The sequence below is a fragment of the Tilletiopsis washingtonensis genome (assembly GCF_003144115.1).
Source record: "Tilletiopsis washingtonensis strain MCA 4186 unplaced genomic scaffold FA09scaffold_15, whole genome shotgun sequence".
NCBI lineage: Eukaryota > Fungi > Basidiomycota > Exobasidiomycetes > Entylomatales > Tilletiopsis > Tilletiopsis washingtonensis.
In genome coordinates, this window is record NW_020312012.1 from 17,571 (window position 1) to 43,512 (window position 25,942).

Below are 25,942 nucleotides of genomic sequence, written 5' to 3' on the forward strand. Positions count from 1 at the left end.
TCTGCAGGGTCGTCGGCGAAAGCGAGCCGTCGTGGGCGCTCTGCCAGGCGGCCGTAGCGGCGGCAGGCGACGTCACGCTGGCGATGCTCGTCGAGCCGGGCGACGAGGCGTCGGCCGGCGTGCGCGGGCCCTGGATGCTCGCTGCTCGGCTCAGCGACTCGACAGGAGCAGCGGCAGGTGTGTTTGCGGCAGTGGCGGCAGCAGGCGTCAGGGCAGTGCTGCTCGCCGTGCTAGTGTTGGCGGCTCGCCGTGAGGGCCGGTCGGCGGCGTCGCCGTAAGGCTTGGCACGTGAGGTCTTGCGTGGTGCGGCCGTGGAGGAGCGTCGACTCGCCGGCGGGCTCGCATCGGCGTCGGCGGACGGGCCGCGGCTTGGGCGAGGCTTGTCGACCGTCTTGACGGGGCCGCTCGAGGGCTTGCTCTTCGACTTGGACGTCTCGGCCGGCGGAGCAGCAGCGGCCGCAGCTGCAGCAGCCGCAGCAGCGTGCGCAGCAGCCGACTTGTGGTCGTCGGTGATGAGCACCGGCGGCGTCGAGCCCGTGGCCACGACGTTGCCCTGCCAGTCGCGCATGGTAAAGATGATGCAGAAGCCAATCTTCTCCTGGTGGTGCCGGCAGTAGCACGTGATGCGCGTCGGCAGCACACAGCTGCCGTCCTGAAAGTCGACGTACTCGCCGCAGTTGAAGAGCACGATGCGCTGCTTCTCCTCCTCCTCCATCTTGGCCGTCGCCAGCTCGGCGGCGTCGGGCGCGGACGGGTCGACGCCGAGCTTGCGCATCTCTTCCGGCGACGGCGGCAGGTCAAACACCTCCTTCTTGCGCAGCGCACGCTTGCGCTCGCGCGTGCGGCAGCCCTTGCACACGAGCACGCGGCCGTGCGGCGGCGTGGCATTGACGACCGTGGCGTCGACAAAGAGCGTGCGCTCCGGCAGCACCTCGGCACCCTTGGGCTTCTTCGACTTGCGCTTCGTGCTGCTCAGCGGCGGCAGCTTGATGTGCGTGAACGAGCCGATGCGCTCCCACGACGTCGGGCCCTTGCCGTCCTGCGCCGGCGGGATTGCGCTGCTGCTGCTCGACGACGACGCGGCGGCCGAGCTGCCGCCGGCCGGGCGCACAAGCTCGATGCGCGTGCGAATCTGCGTCTCGACGCGCGACTTGGCGCCGCTCATCGGGATGCCGTGGACGTGCACCTGCAGGTTGCGCAGCTCGTCGCTCGGCGGCTTGACCACGACGGAGGCCGAGAAGCCGAGCTCCGAGTCGGTCGTGTGCACCAGGTTGTTACTCGATGCTGGCCGTGCGGCGCGGCTGGGTGCAGGCGCGGCCTTGGGCTCGGCACGCTTGGGCGTCGGCTTGGCCTCGGGCGTGGCCGCAGACGAGGCAGCCGGCGTGGCGGCCACCTGCGGCGAGCCGGCGGTGGAGGCCTCGTGCGGCGTCGCTGCCGGTGCCTGTGTGCTGGCAGCTGGCAACTCGTCGTGGTCCGAGCATGCGGCGGACGAGGGCCTGCACTGGAGGTCAGCCCGGCCACGCATGGCGCGACACACGCACACTCACCCGAAGCTGTCCTCCTGGATGAGCGAGTCAAACATCGCCTCATCCGTGTCCGACGACTTGGCCGCCCAGCTCACGTCGCCGTAGCCGTTCTGCGCCGAGCTGGCGGCCCAGGCGTCGAGGCCGCCGCCGCGGTCGAGCGCCAGCTGCACCTCGCGGCCCACATCGACGCCCGCGCCGCTCGGCGCCCAGGCGTACGGCGTAAAGAGGGCGCCGGGCGGCGGCGCGGCCGAGTAGTGGCTCGGCACGGCCTGGTAGTGCTGCTGGTGCGGCGACGCGGCCGGGCCCGCCGCCCAGCCGCCGGCCATGGCGGCGTCGGCGCCGTCGGCGCGCGGCGGCGCGGCGGCGGCCCAGCTGTGCAGCGAGAGCTCGTCGCGCTGCTCGCTCTTGAGCGGGCCCATGGCCGCGGGGCGCGCCTGCAGGAGGTGGTGCGCAAACGTGGCCGACGCCGGCGAGTCGTGGTCCGACGCCGAGCGCGGCGACTCGCTGCTGTTCGTCAGGCTGGGCGGCGAGTCGGCGTCGGACGAGGAGGTGTGGTGATGCTGCGGCTGCGGCTGCGGCTGCTGCAGCGGGCGGCCAAAGGCGTCGTGCGCGTACGGAGCAAAGGGCGGCGCAGCGCTGCTGGACATGGCGGCAGACGGGCGCGCAGCAGCCAGCAGCGGGCGCCGCAGAGCAAGCGGCGCGGCGGAGCGGTGAAGAGCGCAGCGAGAGCGCTCGCAGCGGCAAAGAGAGCAGCGGCCGCTCGTCCGGCGGTGCGCTGCGGCGGTGGTGGTGGCGGCGGCGCGCAGCGAGGCTCCCTCGGCGGAGCGCGCAGCAGGCTCGGGATGCACGTCACCGGCGCGGCGCGGCGCAGGAGAGGTGGGGACGCCGCAGGGGGCGCCGGGGCAGGCGGAGAGGCGCGCGCAAGAGGGCGGCGCCGGCGGTGAGGATGCACGAGGCTGCGGTGTAGGATGCGTGGATGGAGTCGGTGGTGAGGAGTGAGGGGTGCGCCGTGGACGAGCAGCGAGGAGCAGGCGGCAGCAGCGCCAGGAGAGTCGCAGCCGGCTCCCAGCCAGCGCAGCAGCCAGCAGCGGCGCGGCACAGCCGCCACGAGCGTACCGCCGCCGCACTCGCCTCGCCTCGCCCGCAGCCGCGTCACTTGCCGCTCCTCCTGCGCGCTGCTGCGCTGCATGTGCTGCGACTGCGCTCTGCCTGCACCCAGCTGGGTGCTGCTGCACTTCACCTCCGCCCTCGAGATGCTTGCCCGTCCGAGCACGAGCAACAGGCGCGCGGCGGGAGCGAGCAGATCCGCCGCGAGAGCGCAGCGCCGCGCCGCTGCGAAAAGGGCAGGCGCCGGCGGGAGGAGGCATCCCGGGCACGGCGCCTGTCTTGTTTCGTTGGGGCGCGCGCTGGCGCGGGCTCCGCACGCCCGCAAGCAGCGGCAGCGAGCGGCGTGCGGCGCAGAGAGACCGCGCGCCTGCCTCGCTCTCGCGCCTGGTGCTGCTTCTGCCGGCGCCGGCGCCGCGCCACGCCGCGGCGCGCTGCAGCGGTGCATCTCGCGCGCCGCTCCGCCCCGCCGTCGCGCCTCTCCGCAGCGGGCACTCGTCGAGTGGGCAGCGCGGCAATGGCAAGCAAGCAGCGCTCGCATGCAGGGCCCGCGGCGGGCCTGCAAATGGCTGCAGCGCTGCGGCAAAGCGAGGGTGCGAGAAGGAGGAGGCGCTCGGGTGCGGCTGGCACTCCACACAGCGCAGCTGCCGCGGCAGAGTGCCCGTCCCGAGCTTCTGGAAGCTGCTCAGCACGGGCAAGGTGCCTGGAGAGGGGCAAAATGCGCAATCCGCTCGAGCGTCGCACGCCAAAGTGGCCGGTACAGGGCACTTGGGCGCCGCCATGGCGTGGGCAGTGACGGCTTGCACCCTGAGCGCCGGCCAGCCAGCCAGCCTTCGTCGCAGCCGCCGCACCTCAACGCAGCGCATCCCATTGTGCGAGGCTGAGTTGGCACTGTCAATGCTGGCATCTCGCGGCACGAGCCACGGCCGTGTGTGCCAAGAGACCACGCGATGCCGCTGCGGCGGCGAGTTTCGAGCTGGGCAGCGTTCATGCGTGCTGTCGAGGATCGGCGCCGGCCGTCACCACGAGGCCGTGCGATGCGCTGCAGCGGTGGGCAGGTGTGCATTGCACGAGCACAACGGCGGCGCCCTCTGGCAAATTCTGGTGCGAAACGAGGGCCCGTGCAGCGGACAGAGCAAGGGCAGGCGGGGCCGACGAGGACAAGAGATGTGCACCGAGCTTGCAGCGAGGCCGCGCGAGGGCCGCCGCGACGAACGATCGGCGCTCGGTGCTGATGCTGGCAATCGGGCCGGCTGAGACGGCACACTGGACTGCCGAAGCAGCGGCTGCCGATTCTGCGCCCACTCGGAGGTCATTCTGGCGCATATGCGACGCTGACAGCACCGGCGAGGCGGGGTGGGGGACACGACCAGAGGCTGGTCGCAGGCCCGGAAGCGTGGGAACGCTGCGCTGCCCGCCGGTGCCTCTCCGGCCCGCCTTGGCCAGGCGCTTGCTCGTCTTGCGATGCACCACAAGCTGCGCCGAGCTGCTCTCGTGAGGACCAAGCGTTGCTGCCTACCCGCACGGCTGCACGTCATCATGAGAGACGTGAATGCGGAAGGCACAGCTGCAGGCCGCGGAAGGGATGCATGGCTTGCGTGGGCGTCACGGAAAGGGTCACACAGGCGGTTTAAGAGGGAGAGAGAGAGAGAGAGGCTCGATGCAGCGGCAGCATTGCGGACACACGGGAGGTCCAGGGGAGATGAAGGAGGAAGGCGGGGGGAATAAGAGGGGCCGGGCAGCACGCACGCCTGCCAGGACCCCGGTAGCAGAGCCTGCGACCTCTCGCGCACGCTCACTCGTAGCCGTCCAGCATGCCCTCGCCGTCGAGCGCCTTGCGGCCCTCGGCCGTGAGGCGCGGCCGGCCGTCGGAGATGTCGGCGTCGAAGAAGACGGGCACAAAGCTGCGGCAGGGTCAGTGACGACGCACACCGGCAACGCCTGCACCGCACCACTCACGACTCGTCCTTGCGCTTGCGCTCCGCCGCCGTGTCGCGCTGCTTCTGCTCGATGTCCTGCTTGGCCTTCGTCGCGCCGCTGTAGTCCTTGGCGATGATGGCGTTGGTGACGGGCTCCCAGATCTTGCGCGACTCCATCTCCTGCTGCGCCTTGAGCGGGCGCACGACGCACTTGCTCGGCTCCAGCTCGTCGAGGTCGATCAGCAGGCGCGCGTCCTGTAGAGGCGTGAGCTTCGCGCGCAGCAGGGCGTGCCTGTGCTACACACCTTGTCGCCCTTGCGCTTCCACGTGATGGCACCCTTCCACGTGCCCTCGAGCGTCGCGACGACGCGGTCCTGCGGCACGTCGCGGATGCGCTTGTACTCCTCGGCCGCCTGCCCCTTGCTCTCGTCGTACTCGTACACGACGGCCTCGAGCGCGTATTTGGCCTTCATCACCCAGCTCTGCCACGGCGCGTCAGCTGACGGCCACTGCAAGCCGTGTCACGCTAGCACGCACCTCATCCTTGTACTCGACGAGCGTGCGCAGCCGCGGGCCCTGGCCCTCGGCCTCCTCGCCCTCGCGCCGGCCGCCGCGGCAGGTGATGCTCGTCGTGTCGCAGATGGCCACCCAGAGCGAGCCGCGCAGCAGGCCGTTGACGCTGGCCGTCGGGTGGGTAATCTGGTACTCCTCGCCCGCGGGCCCGCCGCGCGCGTTCTCGAGCAGCTTCACAAAGATGCCCTGGTTCTGCTCGCCCGAGAAGATGCGCACCGCTGCAGGCACGCGCGTCAGCACAGGCATGACTTGCGATGCTCGCGCGCGCGCGACTCACCAGTGCCCGTGAACTTGGCGCTCAGCTGATCCACGCCGCACAGCTGCACGCCGGCCTGCTTGCACTCGACGAAGAAGCTCGAGATCGGCGGGTGGTGCGAGACCTGCTCGGTGAGGAACGTGATGCGCCGCTTGCCCGCCTCGAGCTGCGGCAGCGCCTCGGCCTCGCTGTGCGTCGTCTTGAACGAGCCGGCCTGCGACGCCGCGTCGTCGAACTCATCCTCGTCCTCGCCGTCCGTCGAGCGGCCCTCGGGTATCCGCGCCGGCACGGCAGTGGCCTGCGCCTGCGTCTTCTCCACTGCCGGCGTGGCAGCCGGCGTGGCCGCCGCCGAGCCGGCATCGCCGCCGCCGCTGCGGTGGCTGCGGCCGAGCAGCTTGCTGAGGCCCTTCTTGGCCTTGTGCGCCACATCCTCCGTCGTGCTCGTGCTCGTCGTCGTCGCGGCGCTCGCCGTGCTGACGCCGCGCACCGAACCTGGCCGGCTGAGCTTGCCGGCGCTCGACGCCGCGCTGCTGGGCGGCACGGCACCCTCGGCCGACGTGCGGGCCGACGTCCGTGCGGGCGCCTCGACGGGCGCAGCTGCTGCCTGCTGCTGGCGTGCCGCCTTGCCGCTCAGCTTCTTCTTGGGCCCGCCCGCCGCGGCCGAGCCTGAGGAGGCCTGCTGCAGCGGCCGCGGGTCGGCAACGCGCAGCGCCATGCGCGGCAGCAGGTCGCCCTCCTCGGTCAGCGCCGGCGGCTCGACGTCCCAGTGACACCGGAAGTGCTCGCCCTGCGCAGAGGCGCTCAGCCGCGAGCTCGTCTAGCGTGCACGCGCTACTTACGAGGATGGAGTTGTAGGGCTTGCAGATCTTGCCGTGCTGCAGGAGAGGCATCAGCGCAGGAGCGGCAGGGCATGCGCTGCTGCACTCACGACAAACTTGAGCTCCTTGGTGAAGGTGAAGCGCAGCGCCGCGAGCATGCGGTCGAGCGGGTCCTCGGACTCGGCGATGCTGTGGAGGCGCTCGCGTAAGCGCCAGGAGCGTGCGCTAGATGCAGCACACGTACGTGGTGAAGAGGTCGCCGCGGTCTGGTGCGCAGCGCATATGTGAGCACGGCACGGGCACGGCAGCGCAGTGCGGCGCACTCACCGAGGTAGTTCCAGTACTCGAGGTTTGGCACCGGCTCAAGCAGGTTCGCCGGCAGCGAGAGGCGGCTGCAGCGGCGTCAGCACGGGGCAGGGCATGTGCGCAGAGTGAGAGCAGGCCTGCAGTGCACCGAGGCGTGCACTGGCGGCACACCGCTTGCCACACCGACGCATACACCTCGCTGCTGCTCCTCGGCCCTGCCTGCCGCCAAGCGCCTCTCCTCGCGCCTGCAGCGCTGCGCCTGCTCTCGCGGCGCCTCGCCGTGCCACTTACATGGCGGCAATGTCCTTGACGCCGACCATGCGCTTGAGGATGCCCATGAGCGTCTTGAGCTTGCTGCTGTCGCTGTTGTCGCCGCCGCCCGCGGCGCTGAGCTCCTCCTCGTCGGTCATCTGCACGGCCTCGGGCGCGGCGGCGAGCTCGTCGGCGCTGGCGGCGGAGCCGGGCGCTGCGTCGGGCGCCGCGGCAGCAGCGGGTGCGGCGTCGGCAGGCATGGCGGGTGCGGGGGGTGAGGTGGTGGTGCGGTGGATGGCCTGAGCGAGGGATGTGCGCGAGCAGAGCAGCGAGGCGACGCAGGCGAGCAGCTCGCAGGCGCAGCCGCAGCCGACGGCGAGGCCCGGCAGCCGGCGGCGATGCGGAGATGCGCGGCACGCCGCCCGCCAGCAGCGCAAGGCGCCGCCAGCGTGTGGAGTGCACAGGCGCGCGCGCCCAGCAGCGCCGCTCCTCAGCCTCGCAGCACGCCGCCAGAGACACCCGTGCCACCTTGAACAGCACAGCATCACCACAGCTCAAGCCTCCATCTTTGGCTATCTCGCCTCGGGACGTCCAGGCGATGGCGGCGCGAGGCTGCCACGCGCCCGGCCGTCTCCGCGCGCCGAGATGTTGCGTCTGCGGGCGGCGGCGTCGCGCGTCATCAGCCGCTGCGCCGACGCTCGCCGCTGCTTGCAAGCTGCCCGCCGGCCGCGCGTGGCGCTGCGCCCTCCGCCGCCCCGGCTTTGCTCCTCGGCACACCGCCGGTGTCAGCGCGGCGCGGCGCCCTGCCGCGGCCCAGCTCTCGCTCTCCACACCTGCGTGGAGAGCAAGCCCTCCTCGTCCTCTCCTCCGCAGCACCACGAGCATCCTCTCAAGCAGCCGTCAGCCGAGATGCAGCATCTCGCAGTGCCGAGAGAAGCAAGCGCTCTCTTCGTCGTTCTTGCGATGCTGATGCGCTGGCGGCGCCCCTTCGCCGGCGAGTGCGGCGTCTATGCGCTGGGCGGTGGAGGCACGTGGCCAGCACGCCGGCGCACGGAGGCTCGCGGCCCCTGAGCGCGGCCAGTCGAGAGCGCTTGAGCAGCAGCAGGCTGCACACCATCGCCTCTTCGTCTCTCGCTCGACAGCACGCAGCGAGCGGGTAGCAGAAGGCAGAACGAAGCCTCGCCCAGCGAGCATGGTGGGGCAAAGGCTGCGTTTTGGGCGTGCGATGAGCGCCTGCACCTGCTGGCCGGCCTGCTGGGAGCGACGTCGGCGGCAGCATCGGCGCACAGACCACCCCGCTCGCGACGAGAGGCCAGCGCGCCCGGCACGGCCAGCGTACAGCGGGTCAGGCCAAGCAGAAGAAGCGAGCTGTGACCTCGCAGAGCGGTCGTGCGGACGTCAGGCTCCTCTCGAGCTCCGAGCTGCGCCCTCTGAGAGCCGGCCACGCCGTGAACCGGCCTCATCTCGCCGTCTTCCTTCTCGCTGTCACGCCCAGCCACGGCACAGGCAGCAGCTCGCGCGGCCCTGCTGAGGCTCTTGCAGCTCTGTCGGTGCCGCCTACGCTCCCGCCACGACGGGCCCGGGGGCACGGCACCGCCATGCCCCGAGGGCGGCTGCACGTGACCGGGCCGAACCCTGGCGCACGTTCGCGCGCCCGTGCGAGAAAATCGTGGTTCGAGCGCAGCTGGAAGATGCAGAAGCGGGCTGCCAGCACACACAGGCGAGGTGCCGGGGCGGTCTTCGGGTGCGGCGCTCGCTCGGCAGCGCGAGAAGCGCATCTTCCAGCGCACGCCACGCCGCCGCGCCTCACCCTTCCCACCCACCACATCCCACAACACCCCTGCCCATCATGTCCAACAACTACAAGGTGTGTGCCGCTGCAGCATGCTTGCACCGTGCCGCCACTCACCCGCCGCGCAGGTCGCCGACATCTCGCTTGCCGCCTTCGGCCGCAAGGAGATCGAGATCGCCGAGGTGCGTTGCACCACACACCCTGCCGCGCCGCACTTCACTCACATCTCCACCAGGCCGAGATGCCCGGCCTCATCGCCCTGCGCACCAAGTACGGCGCCGAGAAGCCGCTTGCGGGCGCGCGCATCGCCGGCTGCCTGCACATGACGATCCAGACGGCCGTGCTCATCGAGACGCTCGTCGCCCTCGGCGCCCAGGTCACCTGGTCCTCGTGCAACATCTTCAGCACGCAGGACCACGCCGCCGCCGCCATTGCCGCGACGGGCGTGCCCGTCTTTGCCTGGAAGGGCGAGACGGAGGAGGAGTACCAGTGGTGCATCCAGCAGACGCTCAAGGCGTTCCCCGACGGCAAGGCGCTCAACATGATCCTCGACGACGGCGGCGACCTCACGTGGATGATCCACGAGAAGTACCCCGAGCTGCTCGCCGACATCAAGGGCGTTTCCGAGGAGACGACGACCGGCGTGCACCACCTCTACACGGCCATGAAGCGCGGCACGCTCAAGATCCCCGCCATCAACGTCAACGACTGCGTGACGAAGAGCAAGTTCGACAACTACTACGGCTGCCGCGAGTCGCTCGTCGACGGCATCAAGCGCGCCACGGACGTGATGCTCGGCGGCAAGGTCGCCATCGTCGCCGGCTTCGGCGACGTCGGCAAGGGCTGCGCCGAGTCGCTGCGCGGCTACGGCGCGCGCGTCATCGTCACCGAGATCGACCCCATCAACGCGCTGCAGGCCGCCATGGCCGGCTACGAGGTCAACACGATGGACGACTGCGCCTCGATTGCCAACATCTTCGTCACCACGACGGGCTGCCGCGACATCATCACCGCCAAGCACTTCGAGGCCATGCAGGAGGACGCCATCGTGTGCAACATCGGCCACTTCGACATTGAGATCGATGTCGCCTGGCTCAAGGCCAACGCCAAGGAGTGCATCAACATCAAGCCGCAGGTCGACCGCTACACGCTCGCCAACGGCCGCCACATCATCCTCCTCGCCGACGGCCGCCTCGTGAACCTCGGCTGCGGCACGGGCCACCCGTCGTTCATCATGAGCTTCTCGTTCGTCGCGCAGACGCTCGCGCAGATCGAGCTCTGGGCCAACAACACCGACAACAAGGTGTACGAGCAGGGCAAGGTGTACTTCCTCTCCAAGGAGCGCGACGAGGAGAACGCGACGGCGCACCTGCAGAAGCTCAACGTCAAGCTCACCAAGATGACGCAGGTGCAGGCCGACTACCTCGACCTCCCGCTCGCGGGCCCCTTCAAGGCCGGCCACTACCGCTACTAAGCGCGTCGCCGCCGCCCCCGCCTGCAACGCCGTGTGTCCGCGCGCGAGCGGCCCCGTCTTTTCAACACCAGACGGATGTCCCGTGCGCCTGACCTAGTTGCGCCATATTCCCCGTCGTGGCCACGTCTCTCTCTCATCGTTCCTTTATCATCGTTCCGCGATTCTTCCCGTCATCACTCATCCTGCATGTATCACCAGCACACGCTTCTCAACAAGGCGCATTCATTGTCTACGGGGTATCGTGAGGCAGAGAGGCGTGGAGCGAGGCGTGGGTATGCAAGCGTCGAGCGGCGAGTGCCTAGATCGGTGGGCCGGAGGAGGGAATATGCCGGCGGGGCACGGCCTTGCGCGTGACGCTGTGCTGGGCACGCTCGGACGGCAGTGCCGGCGCCGAGGCCCACTCGGATGCCCACTGCTTGGCGACGGGCAGCACCGGGGCGTCGTCGCGCGTGTGCTCGATGTCGGCACGCACGATGCGCGTGCCGCCGGGCACGTATGCTGGCAGCGGCGGCGCGCCGACGAAGATCAGCTGGTCGTCATCGTCGTCGTCGTCGTCCGGGTTCGCTACGTCCGCCGAGGCGTAGTGCGACTGCGCCGAGAAGGCCGAGGCGGCGCCGGGCGAGGGTGCGACGCGCATGTGTGGAGCCTTGGGCAGCGGCGGCGCGGCGTTCTTGCGGGCCTTGGGAGCGGCGCCGAGACGCAGCTCGCGAAGGTGACGCGAGAGGACGAGGCTGCGGCGGCGCACCGCTGCGGTGCCTCGGGCAGCGATCTCGCGCGCGCCGCTGAGGCCACCTGCGGCAGCACGGCGCTTCTTGGAGCTGGCGCTGTGCGTGCTGCGCCGCCACGGCTCAAGATCGGCATTGGCGCCGGCCTGGGCGCGCGCCACGGTGCCGGCGTCGGCGGCGGCACCCTGCGTGGGCGCGGCCGGCTTGCTTGCCGATGTGCTCGGCTGCTGGCGCTGCGCCAGCTCGGCCTGTTGCTGCCGCGCCATCTCGGCGGTGCGTGGGAAGGGCAGGCCGTGCGCCTCGTTCCACTCGGACGCATCGCTGAGGCCGCGCTCCAGGTCCTTGTCCGCCGCCGCCTCCTGGGCGTCGTCGAGGGCCATGAGCTCGCGCAGCTCGCGCACGCGGCGCTCGCGCGCCTCCTCCTCGCGCTCGGCACGCAGATTGGCCTCACGCGCACGCTGGCGCAGCAGCTCGGCGTGCGAGACGGTCTCGAGCGAGGGAAACGAGTTGAGCTCGCGCGTCGTCACCGGCGGCGCGGCAGCGGATGCCTTGCGGGGTGTGACCGGCTTGCGGCGCAGCTTGTCGACGGCCGAGGCGCCGAGGTTCGCCAGACTGCTCATCGCAGGCGGCGTCGTTCGAGGCTTGGGCGCAGCGACCCGCTTGCGCCGGCTTGCGAGGATGGAGCGCATGTCGCGGCCGGGAGCGCGGAAGATCATGCCGGACACGACGTTGAAGAAGCCGCAGAAGAAGAGGAGCCAGGCAGAGACGAGCGGGAAGAGCCAGAGATACGTGGAGAGCAGCGAGGCACCGATCTGGAGAGCGCTTGTCAGCAATGACTCGCTTGCCGTCGCGTTGGCACGCACCATCATCTGCACAAGTCCGAGAGGCGCAGTCGAGAAGCCGCTGCCGAGGATGGGAACGTTGTAGCTGAAGAAGCGCTCGGCAAGGCCGCCCCAGTTGATCTCTGTGCGCCAGCGTCAGCCTCCGACGAGCCCTCTCCCGCAAGCCACTCACCGGAGCAGAAGCAGGCAATGAGCAGCAGCAGCAGAAAGAAGCGCTGCAGCTGCACCCAGAAGAGGCCCCAGACGTGCGTCGGCACGCTCGTGTCGCCAAAGTAGTCGCACTCCTCGAGCGCCTGCGTCCTCTCGTCGGCGCTGAGCGCCTTGATGGCGCGCGCATCGAGCACCATGATGTCGATCACGGCCGCGAAGACGAGAATGAGGCTGCTGACGGAGACGAGGCGCAGGAAGTTGAGGCCGACGAAGCGGAGTGCCGAGGGTGCGACCATGGTGCGAGCCAGCCTCCGGGGCGAGCGAGAATGCGCAAGGTGCGTGTCTTGCAGAAGAGAGCGTGGGTGCGTGCAGGGCGTGTAGGTCGAGGCGAGAAAGAGGCGATGCCGTCGCCTGCTCCACGACGGCGCCCGTCTTTATATGTGTCGCGCGGGCCGGGGCAGGACAAGGAAGCAGCGGCACACTGCGCCGAGCCCTTGTCCTAGATGCTAGGGCTTGCGAGCGTAGAGTGAGCCGCAGACGAGCACAAAGGACGACGCGCGCTGCCGGCTGTCCGAGGTTGTCCGGCAGCGGGCGCGATGGACGAGCCCGCCGCGCCGGGCTCCTTTGTCCTCGCTGGGTGGTGGGTCGCGCCGCACGCACGCCGCGCCGCAAACGTCACCGCATGACCGGGGGCAGCGATGTCGACCGCTCATCGGGCGCATGACTCGTCCATTGTCTGCCTGCTGCTGCTTCACCGAGGGCGATGTGTGGCAGGCCAGATCGAGCAGGCTCGCTCGCCTTGAGGCGCACAGGCGTCGCGGCTCACGCTGCCGCAGGGCAGGTCCCTGCGCCTGCTCTGACCGCGGGACTTGCTGCGCCGACTAGCCACCATCTCGTGTGCCCTGCTGCAGAGCTTCATGCGTCGGGGCAGCCCTGTGCAACCGAGCTGAAGGGTGGCCTTGCGGTGGGGCGCTGCGGGGCGGCAGGGGCCGGGACGAAGGCGTGGGAACAGAGCCAGGCTGCGGCGCGCGCCGTGCCGCTGCGCCCAGCCGCCGCGCCGTCTGCGTCGCCGTGGTGGGGGGACGGGACCTCGGCTATAGCGCGAGAGCGCGCCACGTGACGCGCCCGTCCTGTCTTCGCGCGCGCGGCAGCGCTGCCCAGCGTCGCTCACGCAGCGCCGCCCACGCTCGATGACTCACAGCGCGCCGCTCCTCGTCCGCCCACCGTCCGTCTCCACCACTTCCTCAACACCTCAAGCCCATCATGTGCGTGCCGCCGCCGCGCCCGCCGTGCGCTGCATCGCTGACACGCCGTGCGCCACAGGACGAAGAAGAGAAGAAGTGAGTATCGGCGCGGCGGGCAGGGTGCGCCTCGGAGAGTGAGGCGCTGACCGTGCGTCTGCTGCGCAGATGGCGGCCGCTCCGGCAACAAGGGTCGCGGCAAGACGGCCAGCATCCGCTGCTCCAACTGCTCGCGCATGTGTGTGAGTAGCGCCGTGGTGCGGCAGGGCTGAGTGAGCGCATGCTCAATGGTGTCGTGCGCGCATGCAGCCCAAGGACAAGGCCATCAAGCGGTTCACGGTGCGCAACATCGTCGAGTCCGCGGCCGTCCGTGACCTGAGCGACGCCTCGGTGTACGCTGGTGAGTGCCATGGAGAGGAGCGCAAAGCGGAGGGAAAGCAAAGGAGGGCAAAAGGACGCGAGGCAGCACAGAGGCACGAGGAGAACGTTGGCAGGTCACCAGGCAGTGTGCAGGCAAGAAGAGGCGGTCAGGGCTGCGTAGGGCGTCAGGGCTACGTAGGGCGTCAGGTCGTCGGGACGGCATGCGCTTGCGGCACCGGCATGTGGCCGGACCGCGGCACGCACCGCCATGCCTCTGCGCATGCCCGCTGCGTCTGCTGCGCCTCGATGGCCATCGCCGCTGCACGCTCCCGAGCAGCGCTCATGCCACCGCCGCTCCGCAGAGTACGCGCTGCCCAAGCTGTACCTCAAGATCCACTACTGCATCTCGTGCGCCATCCACGCCCACATTGTGCGCGTGCGCTCGCGCGAGGGCCGCCGCAACCGCGACCCGCCCGTGCGCGTGCGCTACAACAAGGACGGCAAGAAGATCAACCCGGCCGTCGCGCAGGCCCAGGCTGCCGGTGCGCGCTAAAAAGGGGGCTGGCGTTGCGATTCCTCGCGCTCCCCGTCACTCTTTTGTCCATTCACGCGCACCACATGCATCGACGGCTCTCACACACAATCTGATGTACCTCTAACCATGCGTGGCTGTGCGGTGAGCTTGCTTGCTGGTGAGGTGTCGTCGAGTGATGCGCGGCAGGTCATGCCACGGTGTCGTTGAGCTCAGCCAGGGGACAGCGAGGTACGGGACGGGACAGCGAGGCAGTAGCGGGACGCTCGGATCGCTGAGCGTCAGCGCATGACCGAGGGACCCTCTTGCTGCCGACGAGTTCCGCACTGCGCCTGCGTGGCCCTGTTCCGCGGTGCTCTCAGATCTCGTGCACAAGCGCTCAGCCTTGGCCTTCATACCGGGCCGAATTGTGTCCACTGCCAGCGCACTGCAGCGCGTATCAGAACGCACGACGCCCTGCGGCCAGTGCCGGCCAGCGAACCCGCCATGCCCGGCGCCGGGCCACGCCGCTGTGGAGCCGCGACGCCATGGGCCGCACGCCGCCGAGACTGCCGGGCGCCTTTGCGTGTGTACCGCTGCGCATGGGGCACGCTCGGCAGGCGCCAGCCGGCAAGGAGCGGACTGCGCCTCGTTGTGCGCTGTCTAGATTCGCATCTCACTCAGACTCAACTAGACACTGCAGCGCTACGGGTCGAGAGTGCGGGGAGCACTCGCTCGTCAGAGTCGCGCTGCCCTCATCACGCGGCAGCTTGCACGAGGCGCACGGCGGCCGGCCAATGGCAGCAGCGGCAGCGGGCCGCAGCGAGCAGCATGCTCCGCCCCGACGGCTGGCGAGCCAAGCGTCAGGGTCTTCGCAGAGGCGAGCGGAGCCGAGCCGAGGCGAGGCGGGACGGGACAAGTGGCGCCGCAAGCGCGAGACGGCAGAGAGGCAGCCGCCGCAGCGGCACCCAGCGCCTCCGCGGGGCGCCGCACGCCGCGCGCCGCGTGTCGCCGCTGGGGGCTGGCCCAGGGGCCGCCGCCGCTGGCACTCAGCACCCTTACCAGGCTCCTTCCTGACCCCCACCATCGCCGCCCCAAGGACCCTCGCTGTGCGCTGCGGCGCTCGGGCGCTCCTTCGCGACACCCGCTGCGCCGTGCTCGCCTTGCTCCTTCTCTTCGCGCCTCTTGCGTTCCCACAGCAAGCGCGGGCAAAGAGAGCGCACGCATGACAGCCCGGCGCTGCGGCGCTGCCCGGGCGACGGAGGACAGCCGGGTGCAAATCAGTCGCATTCACGTCCTCGTCTCTTGCGACGTCTGCAATACATCTCGTTGAGCCCGCTGCGTTGCTAGTGACGCCGCGAGCGTCATGACGCTCCGTCTGCGCGACGCTGAATGCGTCCGAGGAGGCCGCGCTGACACATCGTGCGCTCGCGCCTGCGCCAGGCAGCCAGAGCTTGCTCCTGCCGCACCTCTGTCGCCCAGCACTCCAGTGCTGGAGCTGCGGCGCGCGTTGGGATGCTGTCATGGGCCAGGTGGCGCAGCAAGCCTCAGGTCGGCGTGGTCGTCCATGCGAGGCGGAACGGCAGTGAAGCTGTCTCACGACGCCTCGCTGACGGCCGCACCGTGAGCGCTCCGCACCCTGAGGCTGCGTCACTTCTGGCACCAGGACTTGGCTGATGGAGCGGACTAACGCGGCGAGTAGCTTGCCACAGGCTCTGCATCTGCAAGTGAGGCCCAGTCCTGCCTCGCGGCACTCGACCAAAGCACCCAGCTTGCGAGCTCTGGCTGCACACACACGGACGCTGCTCAAGGGTGTTCGCAGCGGCTCCACCGTCGCAGAGTGTAGTAGCGACCAGATAGCACGCCTGCGGCTCGCGAGGAGCACCTCGCAGGACAGGCCTGCCTTGCGTGCCCGCATGCTGTGCACGCGCCGCCACGTGCTTCCAAGCAGCCAGACGCCGTCTCAATCACCTCGAAACACCGGCTACTCATGCAGCGTCCTCCTTGCTGAGTTCATACTGTACATTCTATTGCGCCGCCTGCCCCCGTCCAGTCTGCGCCTCTGATCAGGCAGCCAGCGGCTGCGGCTCCTGGCTCGGCGTCGCCGGCGGTGTGCCTTGCAGGTCGTCGTCCTCGGCCGCCATGGCCTCGTCGCGCTTGCGGCGCTCCTCGACGGGGTCCCAGAATCTGGGAACGGGGTCAGCGTGGCGATGACGGCGGTCAACGGCTCGCAACGCACTCAAGCTTCTCCATCGCCGTGCCATACGCCTGCGGCGAGAGCACAATGAGCTCGCCCTCGCGCACCGAGATGGCGGGAATCTCGTTTGGTTTGAGGCCCTGCGTGTGGTCAGAGCGGCGAGCCGGGGCGTGCCGACGCGGCGCACTCACTTGCAGGTACGCGATGAGGCAGCGAAGCACCGACGACTGGCCGACGACGAGCACGTCTGTGGAGGCGCGCTCCAGCTCGAAGATGATCGGCTCGAGACGAATCTGTAGGGGAACTCGTGAGCCACGCCCAAGGCAGGGGCATGCTCGTTACGCACCGAGAGGTCGTGGTAGCTCTCTGCGCGCGGGAAGCGATGCGAGTAGGGCTGAGGCGAGTGTCAGCCCACGCCAAGGCGCCACGGCAGGACACTCACCTCGACCTTCTTCTTCTCCCACTCGTCTGGATACCGCGCCCGGATCTCGTCCTCGCTCATGCCGTCGACGACGCCCGGGTTCATCTCGCTCAGCTGCGAGCGCTCAATGACGCGGTAGCCGCGCTCGGCGAACGGCAGCGCCGTGTGCGAGGAGCGCCGCCGCGCCGAGGTCCAGATCTGCAGAACGCGTGAGCAGCGAGCGACCAGCGCCGAGCGGCATCACGCACCTCGAGGTTGCGCCCCTCCTCGCCCGGCCCGCTGCCCGGCTCGTCGCGCCCGGTGAAGCGGCCCTCGTTGGCTGCCTTGATGGAGCGCTCGGCGGCCGCCTTGCGCGTCGTCTCGAGGAACTCGGCCAGGCGGTCGGCGTACTCCCAGCCGAGACTGCTCAGGTCCGCATCGGCCTTGTACAGGTGCTCGATGAGCGCCTCGCCCGCGCGCGCCAGGTAGATGGTGCGCGAGCGGTTGTGGATGTTCATGAGGAAGAAGACGATGCGCGACTGCAGGTAGCCCTGGATGTTGTTGACGATGATCTTTTGGCCCTGCAGCGGGTGTCAGACTGGCAAGACAGGCAGACGGCAAGACACGCACCACATTGATGACCTTGATGTAGGGGAACGACGGCTGCTCGATCGGCTCGTAGTGCTCTGTGCTGCTGTCAGCAGATGCGCGCACGCTGCAGCGAAGTGCGACCCACCCTCGTGGCCCTTGATGCGCGTCTTGAAGTCGGCCACGGCCTTCTCCGGGTCCCATGCGAGGTACTGTGTGCAGCGTGAGCATCGCACACATCCGTCAATTTCGACGTCTGTGGCCCTACTCACGTCCGGGCTCGAGATCTTGACGCTGCGGATGTTGGCCTCGACGATGCGCTGGTCCGTGCAGATGCTCTCTGCGCGGCGCGAGGAGAGCGTCAGGCCTCGCCGCCGGCACCCGCCGCGCCCGCGCGGCACGCACCGAGGAACATGACGTGCACGCCGAGCTCCTTGCCAAACTCCTCGCGGATGCGGTCGCGCCGCGCCACGGTGCCGTTGTTGGCGTCGTAGATGACGACCTGGCCGCCGTCGGCGTAGAACTGGCGCACCTTGTCGTCGAAGGAGCGCAGGATGCGCGCACGCAGCGCCGCCGTCTCCTCTGATTTGGGCCCTGCAGGGCGCAGTGAGCCCGGGCGTCAGAGGCAGGTAGGCGAGAGTGGCGGATGGGGTGACCAGTCAGGCCAACAAGACGTGCTTCGGCGCACAGACCAGTGCCGCAGCTGGCCCTCTGAGGCACCAGGCCAATGAGACGAACCGTCATGCCAGCCCGGCGAGTGCACCGGCGCACAGACCAGCCTGGTCAGTGCCGTCACTGAGCCTTGAGGCACCACACCAGCCGTGCTTGCCGATCCGCCTCAGCACCGCGCTGCCCGCGCGCCCGCGCCACTCACCGCTGTGGAAGTAGTCGGCGGGCACCTGGCCGGCGCCGCCGAGCACGGCGCGGCGGTGGTCGCCGAGCGAGAAGACGGCGCACTTGACGCCGAGCCAGCGCAGGTAGCGCTCGAGGGCGTGGGAGAGGTGCGTCTTGCCGCGCGCCGGCAGCCCGACGGTGGCGATGAGGATCTTGCCGCTGCATGGGCGTCAGCGTGGGCTGGGCGGGCAGGCGGGAGAGAAGGACGCACGCATGGTACAGCTGGCCGGACGCCGTGGCTGGGCGCAGGCGCGGGTGAGCAGGCAGGCGCAGCGGGCGCGCAGGCGGCACGACGCACTGTAGAGCGGCGCAGCCATGGCGGGCGCAGAGAGTGCGGCAGCGACGGCAGCAGCGGCAGCGAGACGATTGATGTGGTGCGGAGGCAGGGTGCCCGCTGCGGGGCCAGGCGAGATACGGGGCGGAGCGGCGGGGTTCGCGGCGCGGCGCTCTCGGCCGGCACAGCGCGCGCCTCTTGATGAGCCTTCGCGCAGCCGTGCGCACGGCCTGCCTCCGCTCCACCACATCCACCATGAGCCGCTCGCCGTCGCCGTCGCCGTCGCCTGCGCCGCCGGCCGCCGCGCCGCTCGCCGACGACCCGGGCCTCGCACCGCGCGCCCACCAGCTGCGCCTGCGCGCCCTCTGCAGCGCCGTGCGTGCGGCACAGGGCGCCGCCGACGAGGCGCCGACGCATGCCCTGCGCGCCGCCCTCGCCGACACGGCCGCGCGCCTCGCCCTGCCGCACGCACACGTCTCGCTGCGCTCCGCACTCGCACTGCACGCCCTGCGCGCCGCGTACTCGCCCGAGGCGCTGCTCGCCGCGCTCGACGTCCTCGACGCTGCCACGCACGAGTCGGGCGCCAGCCGCCTGTATGCGCCCGCCTTTGCCGCCGCCGTGTCGGCGCTGCTAGCCGCGCACTACGCCTGGGCCGGCCTGCAGCCCGACGACGACGATGACGAGGGCGAAGCCCCGCCGCCGGCGCCGCTCGTGCGCGACCCGCTGGCGCACTGGCTCGGCATCGCGCACGGCCCGCTGCTCGGCCCCGCCGGATGGCGGCGCGCCAGCCTGCCGCGCCCGCAGCCGGCGCAGCCGGGCCTCGAGGAGCTGCTCGGCGAGGAGGCCGTGCGCACACGCATGCGAGAGTGGTGGAGCCGCGTCGCCGGCGACGTGCGCCAGGTGAGTGAGCGCGAAACGGACAGCTCCTGGCTGGGCGCTAGTGCCACAATGCACGCAGGCCAACCCGGTCCGATTGAGTGCAGGACAGCAACGGCTGACCAGCATCACTGCAGTCTCAGGTCGTTTGGAACCAGTTCCTCACATTCGAGCTACTGCACCTCGCGCGCGACCGGACGTCGGAGCGCGTCGAGGCAGTGCGCGCCATGTTCGCGGCGCGCATGCGCCAGCCGCATCACGGTGAGCCTGCCAAAGACAGCACGCTACACTGTCCCTGACTCGCCGCTTCGCAGACCTGCAAGCGACCTTCGAGCGCTTCTCCTCCTTTGTTTCAACGTACATGCCCGCAGACGTCTACGAGAAGACGATGTCGAGTGCCTCTGCGTCGCTCGCCGCGCCGCGAGCGGCCTACGCCGAGCTCACGCCCTTCGAGGATGCGCTGCCGTCGTGGCGGCCATACCTGCGGCATGTCGGCGCTCTGCGCCCGCCGCACGCGCACATCGACGCTATCAGCGCCACGTACGAGCGTGCACTTGCGACGCTGGGCCTGCCTCAGGCGCTGGGCGGCGAGGCTGTGCCTGCGAGCGCCGAGCGCGACGAGGAGCAGCGCAAGGAGCGCCGGAGGATCGGCGGACGCGCGTGGAAAGCAAGAGAGGAGGCCGAGGAGGCCGAGCTGCAGCGCAAGTGGAGCGAGGCGCAGGGCGTGTGGGAGGAGTACTGCTGGGCGCTCGTGAGTCATCTCTCGAGACCGGCCTGGCTTGTGCTGACGTGCCTTTTCGCTTCAGAGCAGCCCGCGCGTGTCGGGCACGTTGGTTCTGGACGCCTGTGCACGCGCGACCCGAGCGCTTCCCGCATCGGGCGCTCTGTGGGGCACATACCTGCGTGCACTGGCCCGGCAGCGGCGCAGCAAGACGCAGCTCGACGACGTCTTCTCCACGGCTGTCGCCAGCGGACTGCTGTCGTCCGATGCACAGATTGAGCTGCTCGTGGCGCGCATCGACGCCGAGCGTGAGGGCGCAGCTGTCGCCCTCGCCGCCGCGCAGGGATGCGAGCCGGCCGAGGCCATGGCGCTGCTGCCGCGCGACGGCGAGCGCTTCATGGACGTGTACGGCCTCATCTCGTACTGCATCTCGCTCGTACAGCCGCCGGACGCGGCCCTGCGTCTCGAGCGCCTCGCCGCCGACTGGGCCGACGCCGGCGGAGATGCCACGCGCGCTCTTGCCGCGGAGATCTGGCAGGCTGCACGTGCGGCGCAGCCGACCAACGCCGCTGCGTGGCTCGCCGAGGCGCAGTTTTGGATGCGCGTCGGCGACGCAAAGCAGGCGCGCGGCCTCTTCAAGATGGCCGCCAGCCGCGCAAACGTCGCGCCAAAGGACGAGCTGCTGCGTGTCTGGCTCGAGTTTGAGCAGATCTACGGCTCGGCCGCCGAGGTGGAATACGCGCGGGCACGCGGACGTGCCGAGCGCGAGCGCCAGTGGGAAGCCTGGGTGAGTTTCGCGCCTACGCGCCGCGCCGGCCTTGCTGACTCCATCTGCAGTACGAGGCGTACGCCCAGCAGGCTGCGGCACCGGCCGCCGCGGCTGCACCCGCTGCTCCGGCTGACGTTTCCATGACCGATGCCACCGAGCCAAGTGCAGCGGACGACTCCAGCGCCGCGCAGCCGGAAGCCAGCTCTTCGAAGCGCAAGGCCGACGACGAGACGATGGAGCCGGCGCAGAAGGTGTCGCGTGAGGCGCCGCCCAAGGCCCCGAAGCGGTGAGTCGAGCGGAACTGCGCCGCTGGAGGAGCACTGACGCTGCATTCCACCAGCGACCGCGAGAACTGTGCCGTTATCGTGGCCGGGTTGCCGCCGGACGCAACCGCCGACGACCTCGTCTCGCTCTTCAAGGACTGCGGCGCGTTCTTCGAGGCGCCGGACGTGCGCGTCTTCGGCAACGAAGCCGCTGCGCTCGTTGAGTTCGCCGCGCGCGAGTCCATTCCCGGAGCCCGCACGCGCGATCTCAAGCGCGTGCGCGGCCACGAGGTGCGGGTGCACCTCGGATGGGAGTGCACGCTGTACGTGACGAACTTTGAAGAGACGACGGACGACGTAGCAATCCGCGAGCTGTTCGCACCGTACGGCACGATCTTCGACGTGCGCTGGCCCAGCCGCCGCATCGCCACGAGCCGCCGCTTCTGCTACGTCTCCTACGCTCTGCCGGTGAGTTCGCCGCCCTGCCGCGATGGATCCCTACTTACCGCCATGCCTCCTGCAGGAGTCAGCTCGTGCTGCTCTCGAGCTGCATGGCCGGCAGCTGAGCCAGCTGAACAAGCTGCAGGTGCTCATGTCGGACCCTGCACGCCGGCAGGTGCGCTCCGACGAGCACGCAAGCGACCGTCAGCTGTACATCTCCGGCCTGCCGCGCGCCGCGCGCCTCGAGGATGTGCGCGCTCTGCTGGCGCCGTTCGGCGACGCCGTCGGCGACGTGCGTGTCCCGCTCAACCCGGACGGCTCGAACCGCGGCCTGGCGTTCGTCGACATGCAGAGCGTGCTTGATGCCCAGCGTGCCGTGGCAGAGCTTGCCGATGCGCGCATCAGCGGCAAGGCCGTGCGTGTGGCCCTCCAGCAGAGCAAGGTGCGCGCCGGCATCAACGCCAGCAACGCTCGCCCGCACCTCGGCTTCGCGGAGCGCGCCCGCGCCGTCAAGGTCAGCGGCCTGCCGCACGACGCCCAAGAGGCCAAGATCCAGCAGCTGTTCGAGCACGAGGCTGAGGGCCCCGGCAGTGTGCAGCGCGTCGACTGGACGCCGGGCGAGGAGGGCAAGGGCTATGCGACGGTCGTCTTCCGCGATGCCGCAGTGAGTGCGCGCATGCCATGCGTCCACGCTTCGCGAGCTGACACGAGCTCCGCAGACCGCCGGCCGCATCTCGATGCTGCCAGAGCTCGCGTACGAGGGCACGCCGCTCGGCCTGTCCCTGCTCGAGGCGGGCAGCGCTGCGGGCTTCGCGCCGCGCCTCGCCAGCCGGGGCCGGGGCCGTGGGCGCGCACGCGGCGGCCTCGGCTTTGGCGCGGCGGCGAGCTCGTCTCGCCCTGCGCAGTCGGCCCCCATGGACGTCGACGCGGCGCCCAAGGGGCAGGACGCATTCCGCGACATGCTGCGCAAGGGCTAGGCACGCCTCAAAAGCGCTTCTCGCGCACCACCCAGCACGATCCTACTACGTCACCGACACACACACACACACACACACACACCATGCGCAGCTCTAGCGAGTCATGAATAATAGGGACGCCCGAGAAAATGTACAGAGTCGTCTAGCCTGTTGGGTCCGTGGTGCAACAGCGAGCATTTTGAGTGCCGGAGCAGGCGCACGCGCTCAGCTCACTCTGCCTTGGCGCTGCCGATCGTCGGCGGTGCGGCGCTGGCGCCCGAGCCGACGAGGTCGCCGGCGTCGACGGCACGGCGCTTGGCCGGCCGCTCCGAGGCGTTGTCGTCGCGCTCACGCTTGGCACCGTCGCCGCCGTCGCGGCGCCCTCCGCGTCCGCCGCCACGCCCGCCCCGCGCGCCACCGCGACCTCCGCGCCCGCCGCGCCCGCCCCGTCCACCCCGGCCGCCACGGCCGCCGTCGCGCCCGCCGTTCGAGGCGCCGCCGTTCTCGCGCATGTCCAGCAGGTAGTTGGCGCGGAAGTTGGCGCGCTCGACGTAGAACTGCTTGGCGCGGTCCTCTGGCGAGCGGGCGTCAGCGGCGGGAGCGCATGGGCGCCCTGGGGTCTGGCACTCACCGTCGACGCGCGACCAGGTCAGCACCTTGCCGCCCATCTCGATCGCCTTGTCCACGATCTGCTGCAGCTTCTCATCCTCCACCGTCTCCTTGAAGCCCACAGCGCCCTCCGTCGCACCGGCCGGGAACTCGACAAAGGCAGTCGGGTGCATCTCCATGAGGACAGTCTGCGCGGTGCGGGTGTCAGCTTGCTGCCTGGGGCGTCACTCTGCACTCTGCACTCGGCACTCACCTTCAGGTCCTTCCAGTTGGCGTTCTCGCCCGCGCCCTCGAACTTCAGCACGCTCTTGTGCGGGAAGGCCACGTCCTCGGGGTCGATGGTGCCGTCGGGCCGCGTCGTGAGCTTCTTGCCGTTGAACTCCATCTCGAGCGGGTCCTCGCGCTTCGGCTTCGGCGGCTGCTCGACCTTAGGCTTGCGCTCGCGCTCGGCGCCCGAGAGCGCGTTGGGCTTGCCGGCCGCCTCGCGCTCGAGCTCCTTGAACGCGTTGAAGCGCGGGCCGGCGTTGGACATCTTCTGCGAGCCCGAGCCGCTGCCGCGGTTCATCGTCGAGGGGTCGATGCCCTTCTCGACCATCTTCATCTGGCAGTAGTCCTCCCTGCGCGCCGAACGCGGTCAGCAGGGCCCACACTGGCGCTTGCCGCGCAGCACTCACTTGGTCATGAGCACGAGCGGCGTGCCGTCCTCCCACTTGGGGTGCTCCGGCGCATCGTCAGGCAGCTTGCCGAGCGCGACAAACTTCTCCATCTCGGCAAACTCGGCAAACTCGATGAAGACGCTGTGCTTGAAGGCGCGCGTCGCGGCGTCGCGGCGCATGCGCACGACGTTGACGCGGCCGAACTGAGCAAAGTACTTCTCCAGCGCCGGCTGCAGCGCGGGCGTCTCATCCGGGAAGCCCTTCTGCACACGGGACAAGAATGTCAGTAGGCTGTCCGAGCGCGAGACTGCATACGAGTAGAAGGTGTGGCCTCGCACGCTCATTGCAGAGCCGCCCGGCTATAGCAGCAGACGAGCGTGCGGCTTCGCAACAGACCTCGGGCCGCATCCGGAGCAGCGCACGGCAACGGCCTCGCAACGCGCCTCCTGCGACCAGCGGCCGGTGCGCGCGACGCTTCGCTGCAACTGCTCTAGAGCGCGCAGTGGCTCCTCAGAGATCGCTTGAGAGCAGCAAGACCCCTCTGCACACGCCGCCTCGGCAGTCGCGCGCCGGTGCGAGAGCCCGCACCCTGCCTCCCTGCAGTGGCCTTCCGTCTCGCACCGTCGCTGCCCGCGGAAGCACTCCTGATCGCCAGCTCATTCAGGCCAATGCCCAGCCCTACGTGCCCCCTCTCACCGCTGCTCCTCTCTGCCTGGCCCCTCAGCTCTCACTCACGGCATATGCGCTGCGCTGGAAGGCGTCCTTGACGGGCGCGAGCGCGACGCGGCGGCGCACGTGCGTGCCCGGCTCGTCGACCTCGAGCGACGCGCTGGGACGCAGCGCGGCCGCGAGCTCGACGTCGCTGAGCGCCTCGCGCATGGGGCGCATGCGCTTGAAGCTCGCCAGCGTCGCCAGCGGTACCCAGCCGTCGGCGCTCTTGCGCGAGAGCGTGAAGAGGAACTTGTCGAACGGCAGGTTGGCGTCGGAGAAGTAGAACTCGACTAGGCAGAAGGGAAGCGTCAGCACGGCAGCATGCACCGACGTGGACGAGAGCACACACCCTGGCGCAGCGTCTCGGCCGTCGCGGCCTCCTTGGAGAGCGGCTCGGCGTCGCCGGCCGCCGCGGCGGCACTGCCGGACGTGGCCGGCTCGGCGGCAGCAGGCGCGGCGGCGGCGGCGGGCGCAGCAGCAGCCGGTGCGTCCGTCGTGGGCGCAGCAGACGTCGAGGGTGCGTCGGACATGGTTGCAAGTGGATGTGGTGTGAAGGCAGGCCAGCAGGCGAGTGCGCCTTGCCGGTGTGCTTCTCGCCTGCGCCGCCTGGCGCTTCGCTCCAGCCAAATTCTCGGCGCACGTGACGCGCCCGGCCAGCTGCTCCCACGGTCCGTCTCCGTGCAGCAGCGACGGCCGCCCAGCGTCGGTCAGACAGCGCTTGCAGGACGGCAGTGGGCACAAGCATGAAGCACTGCGTCATCGGCGCTCAAGCTCGAGCCTTGCACAGGACCGTCAGGCGCTGTGCAATGAAGGGAGACGGCTGGCAGGGCGCGTACGTGCGAGCTGCTTGTCAGGCGCAGGGGCCCGTGCCATCACCTGTCATCGTTGCTGGCTCGTCCGCCGCCTGCCAAGAGCCTTGATGCAGCACAGTCCTTTGATGACTCAACGGAGAATATTGCGCTCAAAGGCTCTCTTCATCATGGCTGCGCCTGCGCTGTGGCTCATCACCGCTGGCCAAGCGCTGGGCGCGCGTCACGTGCGCGGGCGCGTGGATGTGGAGAGGCGCCGTGCGCTGCGCTGCATGCTCAGGGGCTTGCTGTTGGCGCGCCGGTGCTTTGGTGCCGGGCGCGGCGCAGCGCAGCGATGCTCCCGCCGATGCCTCGTGCCTCTCGCCGATGCCGCCTGCCTCTGCTCTTCATCCTCGCCTTCCCGCTCACGACCACGCTACGCTCACGACTGCCACGACCCCCTAACGACCCGCCACGACCTATCCCTTTCACCCATACCGCGCTGCCCGCCTTGCGCCACGCCACTGCCCGCCGCCCGCCATGTTCTCGCCGCCCGCGCCGCACGCGCCGAGCGAGGCGCACATGAGCGTCGTGGCGCGCCACCCCAAGGTCAGCGTGCGCGTCGTGCTGCAGAGCGCCGTCTTTGAGGCCGGCGCGCCCGTCGCCGGGCAGCTGGAGCTCAGCTGTGCGACGGGCACGCGCCTGCGCCTCGGCGAGATTGCCGTCGAGCTCGAGGGCCGCGAGGGTGAGTGCAAGCGAGGAGCGCACGCAGAGACGGGCGAGGATAGCTGAGCGTGGGAAGCGAGGCAGCTGAGATGGCGACGACGAACGGAGCACTGCGCTGGCTATGAGGTCGACGATGAACGGAGCACTGCGCTGGCTGAGAGGGCGACGATGGACAGAGCACTGCGCTGGCTGAGGGTGACGATGAACGGAGCACTGCGCTGGCT

General features: G+C 70.0%; 8 protein-coding genes across 8 annotated transcripts; 4 read left to right on the forward strand and 4 right to left on the reverse strand.

Moving 5' to 3' along the window:
- Positions 1 to 4,425: 4,425 nt before the first annotated feature.
- Positions 4,426 to 7,014, reverse strand: FA09DRAFT_299451 (hypothetical protein; the record flags this gene model as incomplete). The annotated part of the gene is made up of 12 exons (XM_025740287.1): positions 4,426 to 4,534; positions 4,590 to 4,804; positions 4,855 to 5,031; positions 5,087 to 5,340; positions 5,400 to 5,625; positions 5,698 to 5,982; positions 6,082 to 6,165; positions 6,218 to 6,253; positions 6,307 to 6,385; positions 6,441 to 6,462; positions 6,524 to 6,588; positions 6,794 to 7,014. The coding sequence occupies 12 exons, from the start codon at positions 7,012 to 7,014 to the stop codon at positions 4,426 to 4,428; spliced, it is 1,773 nt and encodes a 590-aa protein (XP_025597068.1).
- A 1,430-nt stretch (positions 7,015 to 8,444) lies between these two features.
- On the forward strand, positions 8,445 to 10,169 carry FA09DRAFT_67666 (adenosylhomocysteinase). The gene is made up of 3 exons (XM_025745772.1): positions 8,445 to 8,621; positions 8,675 to 8,728; positions 8,782 to 10,169. The coding sequence occupies exons 1-3, from the start codon at positions 8,604 to 8,606 to the stop codon at positions 10,018 to 10,020; spliced, it is 1,311 nt and encodes a 436-aa protein (XP_025597069.1). The 5' UTR covers positions 8,445 to 8,603; the 3' UTR covers positions 10,021 to 10,169.
- On the reverse strand, positions 10,020 to 12,370 carry FA09DRAFT_67682 (hypothetical protein). The gene is made up of 3 exons (XM_025745773.1): positions 11,760 to 12,370; positions 11,609 to 11,709; positions 10,020 to 11,557 (listed from the first exon to the last, which is right to left on the reverse strand). Exons 1-3 carry the CDS (start codon positions 12,031 to 12,033, stop codon positions 10,319 to 10,321), a joined length of 1,614 nt encoding a protein of 537 aa, XP_025597070.1. The 5' UTR covers positions 12,034 to 12,370; the 3' UTR covers positions 10,020 to 10,318.
- A 775-nt stretch (positions 12,371 to 13,145) lies between these two features.
- On the forward strand, positions 13,146 to 13,879 carry FA09DRAFT_288516 (ribosomal protein S26e; the record flags this gene model as incomplete). The annotated part of the gene is made up of 3 exons (XM_025739934.1): positions 13,146 to 13,220; positions 13,288 to 13,378; positions 13,701 to 13,879. Coding segments are annotated over 3 exons (345 nt in total), but the record flags the coding sequence as incomplete, so codon positions are not given.
- Positions 13,880 to 15,915: 2,036 nt separating this feature from the next.
- Positions 15,916 to 18,245, reverse strand: FA09DRAFT_361530 (bifunctional 6-phosphofructo-2-kinase/fructose-2,6-bisphosphate 2-phosphatase; the record flags this gene model as incomplete). Its single annotated transcript, XM_025745364.1, has 13 exons — positions 15,916 to 16,036; positions 16,089 to 16,186; positions 16,238 to 16,339; positions 16,393 to 16,440; positions 16,489 to 16,665; positions 16,716 to 17,027; positions 17,077 to 17,132; positions 17,183 to 17,246; positions 17,307 to 17,374; positions 17,440 to 17,628; positions 17,909 to 18,087; positions 18,140 to 18,167; positions 18,227 to 18,245. 13 exons carry the CDS (start codon positions 18,243 to 18,245, stop codon positions 15,916 to 15,918), a joined length of 1,461 nt encoding a protein of 486 aa, XP_025597072.1.
- A 212-nt stretch (positions 18,246 to 18,457) lies between these two features.
- Positions 18,458 to 22,642, forward strand: FA09DRAFT_361531 (hypothetical protein; the record flags this gene model as incomplete). The annotated part of the gene is made up of 8 exons (XM_025745365.1): positions 18,458 to 19,102; positions 19,216 to 19,339; positions 19,393 to 19,829; positions 19,885 to 20,586; positions 20,637 to 20,854; positions 20,909 to 21,299; positions 21,355 to 21,936; positions 21,992 to 22,642. The coding sequence occupies 8 exons, from the start codon at positions 18,458 to 18,460 to the stop codon at positions 22,247 to 22,249; spliced, it is 3,357 nt and encodes a 1,118-aa protein (XP_025597073.1). The 3' UTR covers positions 22,250 to 22,642.
- FA09DRAFT_361532 (hypothetical protein) lies at positions 22,333 to 24,734 on the reverse strand (the record flags this gene model as incomplete). The annotated part of the gene is made up of 6 exons (XM_025745366.1): positions 22,333 to 22,802; positions 22,860 to 23,025; positions 23,091 to 23,454; positions 23,512 to 23,756; positions 24,229 to 24,494; positions 24,554 to 24,734. The coding sequence occupies 6 exons, from the start codon at positions 24,732 to 24,734 to the stop codon at positions 22,459 to 22,461; spliced, it is 1,566 nt and encodes a 521-aa protein (XP_025597074.1). The 3' UTR covers positions 22,333 to 22,458.
- A 798-nt stretch (positions 24,735 to 25,532) lies between these two features.
- On the forward strand, positions 25,533 to 25,911 carry FA09DRAFT_339733 (hypothetical protein; the record flags this gene model as incomplete). Its single annotated transcript, XM_025744241.1, has 2 exons — positions 25,533 to 25,737; positions 25,895 to 25,911. 2 exons carry the CDS (start codon positions 25,533 to 25,535, stop codon positions 25,909 to 25,911), a joined length of 222 nt encoding a protein of 73 aa, XP_025597075.1.
- Between the last annotated feature and the right edge of the window lie 31 nt (positions 25,912 to 25,942).